This window comes from Protomyctophum parallelum (genome assembly GCF_964188405.1).
Source record: "Protomyctophum parallelum genome assembly, chromosome: 1".
Lineage (NCBI taxonomy): Eukaryota > Metazoa > Chordata > Actinopteri > Myctophiformes > Myctophidae > Protomyctophum > Protomyctophum parallelum.
The window spans coordinates 106624263-106640543 of NC_139697.1; the positions used below are offsets into that span (position 1 = coordinate 106624263).

Genomic DNA, 16281 nt, shown 5'->3' on the forward strand with positions numbered 1-16281 from the left:
AGTATAATTAAAGGCATTTGAAATTACATAAAAATGTAAATTTTCAGGATTCCAATTCAAAAATAGCAAAAAAAAAATCAAGGTTTCAATTTGAATACAGCAAAAATAGCCGATCAGCTATTTTTGCTACGACAGTAATATATGGCCCTAGGGAGTGGGAGTGTGGAAATATATTGGCCCTCTCCATCGTCAAAGTTGCCCTCCCCTGAACCAGAGCCTTAGATATAGACAGTTACGCAAACTGCCTTCACTTCATGGGGCTTCAGTCCAATGGAGGCTCTCCTACATAGACTTCTACTGGCTTCAGTCCAATGGAGGCTCTCCTACATAGACTTCTATTGGCTTCAGTCCAATGGAGGCTCTCCTACATAGACTTCTATTGTCTTCAGTCCAATGGAGGCTCTCCTACATAGACTTCTATTGTCTTCAGTCCAATGGAGGCTCTCCTACATAGACTTCTATTGTCTTCAGTCCAATGGAGGCTCTCCTACATAGACTTCTATTGGCTTCAGTCCAATGGAGGCTCTCCTACATAGACTTCTATTGGCTTCAGTCCAATGGAGGCTCTCCTACATAGACTTCTATTGGCTTCAGTCCAATGGAGGCTCTCCTACATAGACTTCTATTGGCTTCAGTCCAATGGAGGCTCTCCTACATAGACTTCTATTGGCTTCAGTCCAATGGAGGCTCTCCTACATAGACTTCTATTGGCTTCAGTCCAATGGAGGCTCTCCTACATAGACTTCTATTGGCTTCAGTCCAATGGAGGCTCTCCTACATAGACTTATATTGGCTTCAGTCCAATGGAGGCTCTCCTACATAGACTTCTATTGGCTTCAGTCCAATGGAGGCTCTCCTACATAGACTTCTATTGGCTTCAGTCCAATGGAGGCTCTCCTGCATAGACTTCTATTGGCTTCAGTCCAATGGAGGCTCTCCTACATAGACTTCTATTGGCTTCAGTCCAGTGGAGACTCTCCTACATAGACTTCTATTGGCTTCAGTCCAATGGAGGCTCTCCTACATAGACTTCTATTGGCTTCAGTCCAATGGAGGCTCTCCTACATAGACTTCTATTGGCTTCAGTCCAATGGAGGCTCTCCTACATAGACTTCTATTGGCTTCAGTCCAATGGAGGCTCTCCTACATAGACTTCTATTGGCTTCAGTCCAATGGAGGCTCTCCTACATAGACTTCTATTGGCTTCAGTCCAATGGAGGCTCTCCTACATAGACTTCTATTGGCTTCAGTCCAATGGAGGCTCTCCTACATAGACTTCTATTGGCTTCAGTCCAATGGAGGCTCTCCTACATAGACTTCTATTGGCTTCAGTCCAGTGGAGACTCTAGGCAGAAATGCATTGGACTCACTGGGCAACAGCCCAGCTTTAATGATCTTAAAGCTGGCCATTATTTTAGATTGTTTTGTATAGTAATAGTACAACATCAACATTAAAGAGACTTTAGTTGTCACTGTACAATACTTTAAAACAGTTGTCATGTTGCACAACATGCCTAAAATAGCTCTTATTTACTTCGCCCTCGTTGAAAACAATGTATTTCCAACTCCAGCTTGTCTCAGTTCAGGCTGCATGAACAGCGCTCGGTCTCTGCCCCCTCAATGTCCTAACTCTTCTATTAGATGGCTCTGGGTTTCTGCCCCCTCAATGTCCTAACTCTTCTATTAGATGGCTCTGGGTTTCTGCCCCCTCAATGTCCTAACTCTTCTATTAGATGGCTCTGGGTTTCTGCCCCCTCAATGTCCTAACTCTTCTATTAGATGGCTCTGGGTTTCTGCCCCCTCAATGTCCTAACTCTTCTATTAGATGGCTCTGGGTTTCTGCCCCCTCAATGTCCTAACTCTTCTATTAGATGGCTCTGGGTTTCTGCCCCCTCAATGTCCTAACTCTTCTATTAGATGGCTCTGGGTTTCTGCCCCCTCAATGTCCTAACTCTTCTATTAGATGGCTCTGGGTTTCTGCCCCCTCAATGTCCTAACTCTTCTATTAGATGGCTCTGGGTTTCTGCCCCCTCAATGTCCTAACTCTTCTATTAGATGGCTCTGGGTTTCTGCCCCCTCAATGTCCTAACTCTTCTATTAGATGGCTCTGGGTTTCTGCCCCCTCAATGTCCTAACTCTTCTATTAGATGGCTCTGGGTTTCTGCCCCCTCAATGTCCTAACTCTTCTATTAGATGGCTCTGGGTTTCTGCCCCCTCAATGTCCTAACTCTTCTATTAGATGGCTCTGGGTTTCTGCCCCCTCAATGTCCTAACTCTTCTATTAGACGGCTCTGGGTTTCTGCCCCCTCAATGTCCTAACTCTTCTATTAGATGACTCTGGGTTTCTGCCCCCTCAATGTCCTAACTCTTCTATTAGATGGCTCTGGGTTTCTGCCCCCTCAATGTCCTAACTCTTCTATTAAACGGCTCTGGGTTTCTGCCCCCTCAATGTCCTAACTCTTCTATTAGATGGCTCTGGGTTTCTGCCCCCTCAATGTCCTAACTCTTCTATTAGATGGCTCTGGGTTTCTGCCCCCTCAATGTCCTAACTCTTCTATTAAACGGCTCTGGGTTTCTGCCCCCTCAATGTCGTAACTATTCTATTAGACAGCTCTGGGTTTCTGCCCCCTCAATGTCCTAACTATTCTATTAGACGGCTCTGGGTTTCTGCCCCCTCAATGTCCTAACTCTTCTATTAGAGGGCTCTGGGTTTCTGCCCCCTCAATGTCCTAACTCTTCTATTAGATGGCTCTGGGTTTCTGCCCCCTCAATGTCCTAAATGTTCTATTAGATGGCTCTGGGTTTCTGCCCCCTCAATGTCCTAACTATTCTATTAAACGGCTCTGGGTTTCTGCCCCCTCAATGTCCTAACTCTTCTATTAGATGGCTCTGGGTTTCTGCCCCCTCAATGTCCTAACTCTTCTATTAGAGGGCTCTGGGTTTCTGCCCCCTCAATGTCCTAACTCTTCTATTAGATGGCTCTGGGTTTCTGCCCCCTCAATGTCCTAACTCTTCTATTAGATGGCTCTGGGTTTCTGCCCCCTCAATGTCGTAACTATTCTATTAAACGGCTCTGGGTTTCTGCCCCCTCAATGTCCTAACTATTCTATTAGACGGCTCTGGGTTTCTGCCCCCTCAATGTCCTAACTCTTCTATTAGATGGCTCTGGGTTTTTGCCCCCTCAATGTCCTAACTCTTCTATTAGATGGCTCTGGGTTTCTGCCCCCTCAATGTCCTAACTCTTCTATTAGATGGCTCTGGGTTTCTGCCCCCTCAATGTCCTAACTCTTCTATTAGATGGCTCTGGGTTTCTGCCCCCTCAATGTCCTAACTCTTCTATTAGATGGCTCTGGGTTTCTGCCCCCTCAATGTCCTAACTCTTCTATTAGACGGCTCTGGGTTTCTGCCCCCTCAATGTCCTAACTCTTCTATTAGATGGCTCTGTCCTGAACCTAACCCTGACCTTTGGAAACCTCAAGTGTCCAAAAATACTCCACGTACCCGACCGGCGACAACAACAGGAGCAGCAGGGGACTAGTAGACACCACCATTACGCCCCAATGGACTTTACGCTGCGCCTCCACGGACCTCTAAATGTGACCAGATTTGACTGAGAGCCTGCCATCGCGCAAACTCTAGCTTTTCACCAGAGGAAAAAAACCTTTGTTTTGTTTGTTTTTTATAAAATTAGTTAGCACAGGCAGACTCTTCACATACTAGAGCATGTCTGAAATAAGTGTCAGAGCTGACATAGACATGTAAATATGAAATAAATGCTTAAACATGTAGCTAGGTGTAATGTTAGAGTCCACAGAAGACATGTAAATATGAAATAAATGCTTAAACATGTAGCTAGGTGTAATGTTAGAGACCACAGAAGACATGTAAATATGAAATAAATGCTTAAACATGTAGCTAGGTGTAATGTTAGAGTCCACAGAAGACATGTAAATATGAAATAAATGCTTAAACATGTAGCTATAGGTGTAATGTTAGAGACCACAGAAGACATGTAAATATGAAATGAATGCTTAAACATGTAGCTAGGTGTAATGTTAGAGACCACAGAAGACATGTAAATATGAAATAAATGCTTTAACATGTAGCTAGGTGTAATGTCAGAGACCACAGACGTGAACCTTTCAAGCCTGTTTTCTCAACTCGCTGTTTCTCTGCCAGACATTACTCTATAAGCCATATCTCCAAAACTGGTGGGCCAAACAGAACAACCAATATATCAATTTGAAGCTATGATTAAAAAAAACAAAAATTAAAAAAAAATCCAATGGCAGTCTCTCAGTAAAGTTTAGTCACAAATACTTCTTGAACGTCTTATTCAGGACCTCCAAAGGCCTCTAAAGGCTCTCATGTAGTTATTAGACCACCTCCGCCTTCACTGTTTTTGGGAGACGAGGAGGGGTATCTTCTTCTTCTATGAAATAGAATGGAAGCGAACGGTGGCAGGAGCTGAACTATCGCTAGCACCATCTAGCGGTCTAAGAGTTCAAATGATAAAAAAAAGAAATGGCAATGGCAACGTAACTGGTCTAACTCATGAGACTCATCAGATAAACTCGTGAATGGGAGGGAAAGTGTTTTAACCCATTCTGAACGGGAACCCGTTTTGGTGTTAGCATCACGTTATGCTTTAGCTATTGAAAAATAGCAGACCTACAAGCTCATAGCGCGCCACCGAGTGGCGCGCTACGAGCTTGTAGGTCTGCTATTTTTGAAAAATCGAAGAACGACAGACATTTTTAGAATCTGATCTCAGGTCAGAATGGGTTAATCAGACCAGTGTGTGTCCAGTGGAAACCTCGTATGAATCTGATCTCAGGTCAGAATGGGTTAAATCACAACAAGTTGTCTCAAGACACTTTACATATAGAGCAGAAAACCAACAGAGATCCAGTCAGGGAGGGATCTCAGTACCTTGGGCGGGCTGTCAGAAGCAGAGATAGGGGTTCCTACCTTGGGCGGGCTGTCAGAACCAGAGATAGGGGTTCCTACCTTGGGCGGGCTGTCAGAACCAGAGATAGGGGTTCCTACCTTGGGCGGGCTGTCAGAACCAGAGATAGGGGTTCCTACCTTGGGCGGGCTGTCAGAACCAGAGATAGGGGTTCCTACCTTGGGCGGGCTGTCAGAACCAGAGATAGGGGTTCCTACCTTGGGCGGGCTGTCAGAACCAGAGATAGGGGTTCCTACCTTGGGCGGGCTGTCAGAACCAGAGATAGGGGTTCCTACCTTGGGCGGGCTGTCAGAACCAGAGATAGGGGTTCCTACCTTGGGCGGGCTGTCAGAACCAGAGATAGGGGTTCCTACCTTGGGCGGGCTGTCAGAACCAGAGATAGGGGTTCCTACCTTGGGCGGGCTGTCAGAACCAGAGATAGGGGTTCCTACCTTGGGCGGGCTGTCAGAAGCAGAGATAGGGGTTCCTACCTTGGGCGGGCTGTCAGAAGCAGAGATAGGGGTTCCTACCTTGGGCGGGCTGTCAGAAGCAGAGATAGGGGTTCCTACCTTGGGCGGGCTGTCAGAAGCAGAGATAGGGGTTCCTACCTTGGGCGGGCTGTCAGAACCAGAGATAGGGGTTCCTACCTTGGGCGGGCTGTCAGAACCAGAGATAGGGGTTCCTACCTTGGGCGGGCTGTCAGAACCAGAGATAGGGGTTCCTACCTTGGCGGGCTGTCAGAAGCAGAGACAGGGGTTCCTACCTTGGGCAGGCTGTCAGAACCAGAGATAGGGGTTCCTACCTTGGGCAGGCTGTCAGAACCAGAGATAGGGGTTCCTACCTTGGGCGGGCTGTCAGAACCAGAGATAGGGGTTCCTACCTTGGGCGGGCTGTCAGAACCAGAGATAGGGGTTCCTACCTTGGGCGGGCTGTCAGAACCAGAGATAGGGGTTCCTACCTTGGGCGGGCTGTCAGAAGCAGAGATAGGGGTTCCTACCTTGGGCGGGCTGTCAGAAGCAGAGATAGGGGTTCCTACCTTGGGCGGGCTGTCAGAAGCAGAGATAGGGGTTCCTACCTTGGGCGGGCTGTCAGAAGCAGAGATAGGGGATCCTACCTTGGGCGGGCTGTCAGAACCAGAGATAGGGATCCTACCTTGGGCGGGCTGTCAGAACCAGAGATAGGGGATCCTACCTTGGGCGGGCTGTCAGAACCAGAGATAGGGGTTCCTACCTTGGGCGGCTGTCAGAAGCAGAGATAGGGGTTCCTACCTTGGGCGGGCTGTCAGAACCAGAGATAGGGGTTCCTACCTTGGGCGGGCTGTCAGAACCGGGGTACTCCCTCTGGTCCAGTTTGTTCCAGCGCTGCATCAGTTTGATCACCATGGGGTTACTGAAGTCCACCAGCTGGAAGCCGGTCACGTTGGCTCCTCCGTGCATAAAGCGCTCCAGGTTGATGTCCTTGAAACCCTGAGGGGGGGGAGAGGGGGGAGAGAGAGAGGGGGGGGAGAGAGAGGGAGAGAGAGGGGGGGAGGAAGGGGGGGGAGAGAGGGAGGGGGGGAGAGAGGGGAGAGAGGGGGGGAGAGAGGGGGGGGAGGAGAGAGGGGGGGAGAGAGAGGGGGGGAGAGGGGGGGAGAGGGAGGGGGGGAGGGGGGAGAGAGGGGGAGAGAGAGGGGGGAGAGAGGGGGAGAGAGAGGGGGGGGGGGAGAGAGGGAGGGGGGGAGGGGGGAGAGAGGGAGGGGGGGAGAGAGGGGGGGAGAGGGGGAGAGAGAGGGGGGGAGAAAGGGGGGGAGAGAGAGGGGGGAGAGAGGGGGGGGGAGGAAGGGGGGGGAGGGGGGGGGGGAGAGGGGCGAGAGAGGGGGAGAGATGGAGGGGGGGAGGGAGGGGGGAGAGAGGGAGAGGGAGGGGGGAGGGAGGGAGGGGGAGAAGAGGGGGAGAGAGAGGGGGGAGAGAGGGGAGATAGGGGGAGAGAGGGGGGGGGGAGAGGGGGAGAGAGGGGGATAGAGGGGGGGAGAGAGGGAGGGGAGGGAGGGAGGGGGGGGAGAGAGAGGGGGAGAGAGGGAGGGGGTAGAGAGGGGCGAGAGAGGGGGGTGGGGAGAGAGGGGGAGAGAGGGAGAGGGGATAAAGAATAAGTTTCGTTGGATGTATTGATGGACACGATACATAGGGTAACGTAGGATAGCAGTTGTCAGAGCAGTATTGAGTCATAGACTGACGTCAGTCATCTACGACACACCAACTTGGCCTACATGTGACATCATGTCTACGTCACACGTAGGCCCGCTAACCTATATAAGTGCTGACCCACACAGTAGGACTGCATTCCTTCAGGTCATCCATTCAAGGTATTCAGGACTGCATTATTTCACCGGGAGAAACCTATAAACTACTGTGAGAAATGTTTCGTTGGACGGTGCACCTAAAAGGGCTTCCAGAGACACCGTATGATGCTGCTGTAGCAGTGGACCACAAAGTGTACTGCTTTAGAGGAGACTTTATCGAGTCAGAGCGTCGGACTGAAGTGCACATCTTCAATACACTGTCTTTATGCTGGACCGAGTTGCCCCCAGAGACGCCTGGAAGAGGACAACGCCCCCTAGAGGTTCACCCCATGAAAACCAGCCGCACAGCTGTGCTGATCGACCCTTTCATCTACATCTGGGGGGGAATGACTGACACAGGGAACTACAGTGCGGTGCTTTATGCATTTGATGTCGACGACCACAGAATGCTCAGACCCAAGGTTTCTGGGACCGTTCCAGAGGGGAGGGAAGGCCACTCAGCCTGTGTTGTTGGGAAGGTCATGTTTATCTATGGAGGATGGACTGGGAATAGAGACCTTAATGACATCTACAAGTTGGACACCACCACAATGGTCTGGTCATTAATTGACACCAGAGGAACTCCACCTCCTGATTCATCACATCACTCTGCCACCATCATTGGGACAAAGATGTTTGTATTTGGGGGCTGGGGTGTAGTCAGAACTACAACACCATCACAGTGTTTGACACAGAGACCAACAGATGGCTGGACACGCCTTCTCCACAGCTTGTTCCAGAAAGACGTTATGGTCATTCAGCCTTTTCCTACAATGGAGAGCTGTATATATTTGGTGGCAGGAACAATAACCAGGACTTCAATGATATGTGGAAATTCAGTCCAGAGACTTTCACCTGGAAGGTTGAGTCCAAAGGGAATGTTCCATGTTTAAGAACTTGGAATCACATGGTATTCTGTTGCATGGTGGGAGATTGTATCATCCTCTTTGGAGGACGTAGATCATACAACACAGTCAATGATGACCTGTATGTCTTAGACTTGAGTCCTAGTCTGAAGACCTTATGCAAGCTGGCAGTTATTCAGTACGGTCTGGATCTGTCTGAACTCCCACACAACATCAGGTGGGAACTGGCAGCCATGACTACCAACAGCCAATAGAAGAAAATAACAGCCCACAAAAAAAAGAAAGAAACAAGTTATAAGGAGGGAAAAAAGGAAAAATACAGCTGGTAGCAACACTGCCCTCCACAGCCAGAGTGCAGTAACTACATTGTTTTTTTAACATCACAGACAAACAAACGTAGAAGCAACAATGTACCCCCCCCCCCCCCCCCCCCCCCAAAGACAAAGTCACAACAGGACAAAGAATAAAATTAGACATGAAACAATAAATAAATACATAAAAACACAGGCCACATCATGGGTCACAGACACAGGGCTCCATTTTCGCCTATTTTTACTAGTTAAAATGGTCAGTCTAGCTCACAACGTGTGTATGTAGATTGGCTAGTTGAACTATTCAAAAATGTTTTTCAAAGTAGTAAAAAAAGGCAAAGAAGTTTAGGATAAGGGGTTTAGCGGTGACGGAAATGGAGCCCATAGTGTTGTACACTTGTGAAAGAAGCATTGTGTGTTTTCTACAATCCACTGTCTACGTATGGGTCACACCCAGCAGTCTGTTTTAACTACATATGGGTCACACCCAGCAGTCTGTTTTAACTACATATGGGTCACACCCAGCAGTCTCTGTTTTAACTACATATGGGTCACACCCAGCAGTCTGTTTTTACTACATATGGGTCACACCCAGCAGTCTGTTTCAACTACATATGGGTCACACCCAGCAGTCTGTTTTAACTACATATGGGTCACACCCAGCAGTCTCTGTTTTTACTACATATGGGTCACACCCAGCAGTCTGTTTTAACTACATATGGGTCACACCCAGCAGTCTCTGTTTTTACTACATATGGGTCACACCCAGCAGTCTGTTTTAACTACATATGGGTCACACCCATCAGTCTGTTTTGACTACATATGGGTCACACCCAGCAGTCTCTGTTTAACTACATATGGGTCACACCCAGCAGTCTGTTTTAACTACATATGGGTTATACGCATGCTTCTCGCGCAGCAGTCTGCTGTCATCCAGGAGGATGTGATGTCACCCAGGAGGATGTGATGTCACCCAGGAGGATGCGTGCACGCGACCGGTCGCTTCTCGCCCTCATACTGGTTTTATGGGGAAAAGGTCAATTGCCTTCCCTCTGTTAGAAAAGTAGTGGATTTGAAGGACCTAGTAAAAGATACTGCAGGTTCTGTTCAGAATTAATCGTCTCCCGTCTTTCCACAAAATAATAGAAAATGCTCGATGAGGACCCGGCTCGATAAGCCTGATCGATAAGGTGCTCCTTATCAATACAATTAACAAGCTCCATCCACAGTAGCAGGTCAGTCTGTGACGTCAGTCATTGTTCTAGTAGCAGGTCAGTCTGTGACGTCAGTCATTGTTCTAGTAGCAGGTCAGTCTGTGACGTCAGTCATTGTTCTAGTAGCAGGTCAGTCTTTGACGTCAGTCATCTACGACACACCAACTTGGCCTACATGTGACATCATGTCTACGTCACACATAGGCCCGCTAACCTATATAAGTGCTGACCCACACAGTAGGACTGCATTCTTTTACAGAGAGAAACCTATAAACTACTGTGAGAAATGCTTCGTTGGACGGTGCACCTAAAAGGGCTTCCAGAGTATGATGCTGCTGTAGCAGTGGACCACAAAGTGTACTGCTTTAGAGGAGACTTTATCGAGTCAGAGCGTCGGACTGAAGTGCATGTCTTCATACACTGTCTTCATGCTGGACCGAGTTGCCCCCAGAGACACATAGAAGAGGACAACGCCCCCTAGAGGTTCACCCCATGAAAAACAGCCGCACAGCTGTGCTAATCGACCCTTTCATCTACATCTGGGGGGGAGTGACTGACACATGGAACTACAGCACGGTGCTTTATGCATTTGATGTCGACGACCACAGAATGCTCACACCCAAGGTTTCTGGGACCGTTCCAGAGGGGAGGTACGACCACTCAGCCTGTGTTGTTGGGAAGGTCATGTTTATCTATGGAGGATGGACTGGGAATAGATACACTAATGACATCTACAAGATGGACACCACCACGATGGTCTGGTCTGAAATTAACACCAGAGGAACTCTACCTCCTGCTACAGACCGTCACTCTGATACCATCATCGGGACAAAGATGTTTGTATTTTGGGGCTATGGGTGCTACAACACCATCAGAGTGTTTGACACAGAGACGAACCAATGGATGAGACCTCCTTCTCCACAGCATCTTCCAGAAGGACGTTTCAATCATTCAGCCTTTTCCTACAATGGAGAGCTGTATATATTTGGTGGCAGGAACTATAAGAAGGACTTCAATGATCTGTGGATATTCAGTCCAGAGACTTTCACCTGGAAGAAGGTTGAGTCCAAAGGGAATGTTCCATGTTTAAACACAACATGGAGTCACATGGTATTCTGTTGCATGGTGGGAGATCGTATCATCCTCTTTGGAGGACGTAGATCATCCGACACATTCAATGATGACCTGTATGTCTTAGACTTCAGTCCTAGTCTGAAGACCTTATGCAAGCTGGCAGTTATTCAGTACGGTCTGGATCAGTCTGAACTCCCACACAACATCAGGTGGGAACTGGCAGCCATGACTACCAACAGCCAATAGAAGAAAATAACAGCCCACAAAAAAATAAAATAAACAAGTTATAAGGAGGGAAAAAAGGAAAAATACAGCTGGTAGCAACACTGCCCTCCACAGCCAGAGTGCAGTAACTACATTATTTTTTTAACATCACAGACAAACAAACGTAGAAGCAACAATGTACCCCCCCCCCCCCCCCCCCCCCCAAGACAAAGGCACAACAGGACAAAGAATAAAATTAGACATGAAACAATAAATAAATAGATAAAAACACAGGCCACATCATGGGTCACAGACACAGGGCTCCATTTTTGCCTATTTTGCTAAACATTTTTGAATAGTTAAATGGTCAGTCTAGCTCACAACGTGTGTATGTAGACTGGCTAGTTGAACTATTCAAAAGTGTTTTTCAAAGTAGTAAAAAAAGACAAAGAAGTTAAGGGATAAGGGGTTTAGCGGTGACGGAAATGGAACCCATAGTGTTGTACACATGTGAAAGAAGCATTGTGTGTTTTCTACAATCCACTGTCTACGTATGGGTCACACCCAGCAGTCTGTTTTAACTACATATGGGTCACACCCAGCAGTCTGTTTTAACTACATATGGGTCACACCCAGCAGTCTCTGTTTTAACTACATATGGGTCACACCCAGCAGTCTGTTTTTACTACATATGGGTCACACCCAGCAGTCTCTGTTTTAACTACATATGGGTCACACCCAGCAGTCTGTTTTAACTACATATGGGTCACACCCAGCAGTCTGTTTTAACTACATATGGGTCACACCCAGCAGTCTGTTTTAACTAGATATGGGTCACACCCAGCAGTCTGTTTTGACTACATATGGGTCACACCCAGCAGTCTGTTTTAACTACATATGGGTCACACCCAGCAGTCTGTTTTAACTACATATGGGTCACACCCAGCAGTCTGTTTTAACTACATATGGGTCACACCCAGCAGTCTCTGTTTAACTACATATGGGTTATACGCGTGCTTCTCGCGCAGCAGTCTGCTGTCACCCAGGAGGATGTGATGTCACCCAGGAGGATGTGATGTCACCCAGGAGGATGTGATGTCACCCAGGAGGATGCGTGCACGCGACCGGTCGCTTCTCGCCCTCATACTGGTTTTATGGGGGAAAAGGTCAATTGCCTTCCCTCTGTTAGAAAAGTAGTGGATTTGAAGGACCTAGTAAAAGATACTGCAGGTTCTGTTCAGAATTAATCGTCTCCCGTCTTTCCACAAAATAATAGAAAATGCTCGATGAGGACCCGGCTCGATAAGCCTGATCGATAAGGTGCTCCTTATCAATACAATTAACAAGCTCCATCCACAGTAGCAGGTCAGTCTGTGACGTCAGTCATTGTTCTAGTAGCAGGTCAGTCTGTGACGTCAGTCATTGTTCTAGTAGCAGGTCAGTCTGTGACGTCAGTCATTGTTCTAGTAGCAGGTCAGTCTGTGACGTCAGTCATTGTTCTAGTAGCTGGTCAGTCTGTGACGTCAGTCATTGTTCTAGTAGCAGGTCAGTCTGTGACGTCAGTCATTGTTCTAGTAGCAGGTCAGTCTGTGACGTCAGTCATTGTTCTAGTAGCAGGTCAGTCTGTGACGTCAGTCATTGTTCTAGTAGCAGGTCAGTCTGTGACGTCAGTCATTGTTCTAGTAGCAGGTCAGTCTGTGACGTCAGTCATCTACGACACACCAACTTGGCCTACATGTGACATCATGTCTACGGCACACGTAGGCCCGCTAACCTATATAAGTGCTGACCCACACAGTAGGACTGCATTCCTTCAAGGACTGCATTCTTTTACCGGGAGAAACCTATAAACTACTGTGAGAAATGTTTCGTTGGACGGTGCACCTAAAAGGGCTTCCAGAGACACCGTATGATGCTGCTGTAGCAGTGGACCACAAAGTGTACTGCTTTAGAGGAGACTTTATCGAGTCAGAGCGTCGGACTGAAGTGCATGTCTTCAATACACTGTCTTCATGCTGGACCGAGTTGCCCCCAGAGACGCCTGGAAGAGGACAACGCCCCCTAGAGGTTCACACCATGAAAAACAGCCGCACAGCTGTGCTGATCGACCCTTTCATCTACATCTGGGGGGGAAAGACTGACACAGGGAACTACAGCAAGGTGCTTTATGCATTTGATGTCGACGACCACAGAATGCTCACACCCAAGGTTTCTGGGACCGTTCCAGAGGGGAGGTGGGGCCACTCAGCCTGTGTTGTTGGGAAGGTCATGTTTATCTATGGAGGATGGACTGGGAATAGATACAATAATGACATCTACAAGATGGACAGCACCACGATGGTCTGGTCTGAAATTAACACCAGAGGAACTCCACCTCCTGCTACAGACCGTCACTCTGCAACCATCATCGGGACAAAGATGTTTGTATTTGGGGGCTGGGGGTGCTACAACACCATCAGAGTGTTTGACACAGAGACGAACCAATGGATGAACACGCCTTCTGCACAGCTTCTTCCAGAAGGACGCTTCAATCATTCAGCCTTTTCCTACAATGGAGAGCTGTATATATTTGGTGGCAGGAACCATAAGCAGGACTTCAATGATCTGTGGATATTCAGTCCAGAGACCTTCACCTGGAAGAAGGTTGAGTCCAAAGGGAATGTTCCATGTTTAAACACAACATGGAGTCAAATGGTATTCTGTTGCATGGTGGGAGATCGTATCATCCTCTTTGGAGGACAAAGATCATACAACACAGTCAATGATGACCTGTATGTCTTAGACTTGAGTCCTAGTCTGAAGACCTTATGCAAGCTGGCAGTTATTCAGTACGGTCTGGAACAGTCTGAACTCCCACACAACATTAGGTGGGAACTGGCAGCCATGACTACCAACAGCCAATAGAAGAAAATAACAGCCCACAAAAAAAAAAGAAAGAAACAAGTTATAAGGAGGGAAAAAAGGAAAAATACAGCTGATAGCAACACTGCCCTCCACAGCCAGAGTGCAGTAACTACATTTTTTAAGATCACAGACAAACAAACATAGAAGCAACAATGCATCCCCCCCCCCCCCCCCCCAAGACAAAGGCACAACAGGACAAAAAATAAAATTAGACATGAAACAATAAATAAAAACATAAAAACACAGGCCACATCATGGGTCACAGACACAGGGCTCCATTTTCGCTTATTTTTTACTATTTTGCTAAACATTTTTGAATAGTTAAAATGGTCAGTCTAGCTTACAACGTGTGTATGTAGACTGTCTAGTTGAACTATTCAAAAATGTTTTTCAAAGTAGTAAAAAAAGGCAAAGAAGTTTAGGGATAAGGGGTTTAGCGGTGACGGAAATGGAGCCCATAGTGTTTTACACTTGTGAAAGAAGCATTGTGTGTTTTCTACAATCCACTGTCTACATATGGGTCACACCCACCAGTCTCTGTTTTAACTACATATGGGTCACACCCAGGAGTCCCTGTTTTACTACATATGGGTCACACCCAGGAGTCTCTGTTTTAACTACATATGGGTCACACCCAGCAGTCTCTGTTTTACTACATATGGGTCACACCCAGCAGTCTCTGTTTTAACTACATATGGGTCACACCCAGCAGTCTGTTTTAACTACATATGGGTCACACCCAGCAGTCTGTTTTAACTACATATGGGTCACACCCAGCAGTCTGTTTTAACTACATATGGGTCACACCCAGCAGTCTCTGTTTTAACTACATATGGGTCACACCCAGCAGTCTGTTTTAACTACATATGGGTCACACCCAGCAGTCTGTTTTAACTACATATGGGTCACACCCAGCAGTCTGTTTTAACTACATATGGGTCACACCCAGCAGTCTGTTTTAACTACATATGGGTCACACCCAGCAGTCTCTGTTTTACTACATATGGGTCACACCCGGCAGTCTGTTTTAACTACATATGGGTCACACCCGGCAGTCTGTTTTAACTACATATGGGTCACACCCAGCAGTCTCTGTTTTACTACATATGGGTCACACCCGGCAGTCTGTTTTAACTACATATGGGTCACACCCAGCAGTCTGTTTTTACTACATATGGGTCACACCCAGCAGTCTCTGTTTTAACTACATATGGGTCACACCCAGCAGTCTCTGTTTTAACTACATATGGGTCACACCCAGCAGTCTGTTTTAACTACATATGGGTCATATGGGTCACACCCAGCAGTCTTTGTTTTAACTACATATGGGTCACACCCAGCAGTCTCTGTTTTAACTACATGTGGGTCACACCCAGCAGTCTCTGTTTTACTACATATGGGTCACACCCAGCAGTCTCTGTTTTAACTACATATGGGTCACACCCAGCAGTCTCTGTTTTAACTACATATGGGTCACACCCAGCAGTCTGTTTTAACTACATATGGGTCACACCCAGCAGTCTGTTTTAACTACATATGGGTCACACCCAGCAGTCTGTTTTAACTACATATGGGTCACACCCAGCAGTCTGTTTTACAACATATGGGTCACAACCAGCAGTCTCTGTTTTAACTACATATGGGTCACACCCAGTAGTCTCTGTTTTACTACATATGGGTCACACCCAGCAGTCTGTTTTAACTACATATGGGTCACACCCAGCAGTCTGTTTTAACTACATATGGGTCACACCCAGCAGTCTCTGTTTTAACTACATATGGGTCACACCCAGCAGTCTCTGTTTTAACTACATATGGGTCACACCCAGCAGTCTGTTTTACTACATATGGGTCACACCCAGCAGTCTGTTTTAACTACATATGGGTCACACCCAGCAGTCTGTTTTAACTACATATGGGTCACACCCAGCAGTCTCTGTTTTAACTACATATGGGTCACACCCAGCAGTCTGTTTTAACTACATATGGGTCACACGCAGCAGTCTGTTTTAACTACATATGGGTCACACCCAGCAGTCTGTTTTAACTACATATGGGTCACACCCAGCAATCTGTTTTAACTACATATGGGTCACACCCAGCAGTCTGTTTTAACTACATATGGGTTATACGCGTGCTTCTCGCGTAGCAGTCTGCTGTCACCCAGGAGGATGTGATGTCACCCAGGCGGATGTGATGTCACCCAGGAGGATGCGTGCACGCGACCGGTCGCTTCTCGCCCTCATACTGCTTTATGGGGAAAAGGTCAATTGCCTTCCCTCTGTTAGAAAAGTAGTGGATTTGAAGGACCTAGTAAAAGATACTGCAGGTTCTGTTCAGAATTAATCGTCTCCCGTCTTTCCACAAAATAATAGAAAATGCTCGATGAGGACCCGGCTCGATAAGCCTGATCGATAAGGTGCTCCTTATCAATACAATTAAC

At 47.3% G+C, this 16281-nt stretch overlaps 1 protein-coding gene across 1 annotated transcript in view; it reads right to left on the bottom strand.

The window, feature by feature from the left end:
• Positions 1-16281, bottom strand: part of LOC310872626 (glutamate receptor 4) — a gene marked incomplete at both ends in the record, with an annotated part of 210722 nt that overhangs the window by 53328 nt on the left and 141113 nt on the right. The window contains one exon of the mRNA XM_083784656.1: positions 6256-6414. Within this exon, the coding sequence (XP_083640782.1) occupies positions 6256-6414 (159 nt within the window). The remainder of the gene's footprint in view (positions 1-6255; positions 6415-16281) is intronic.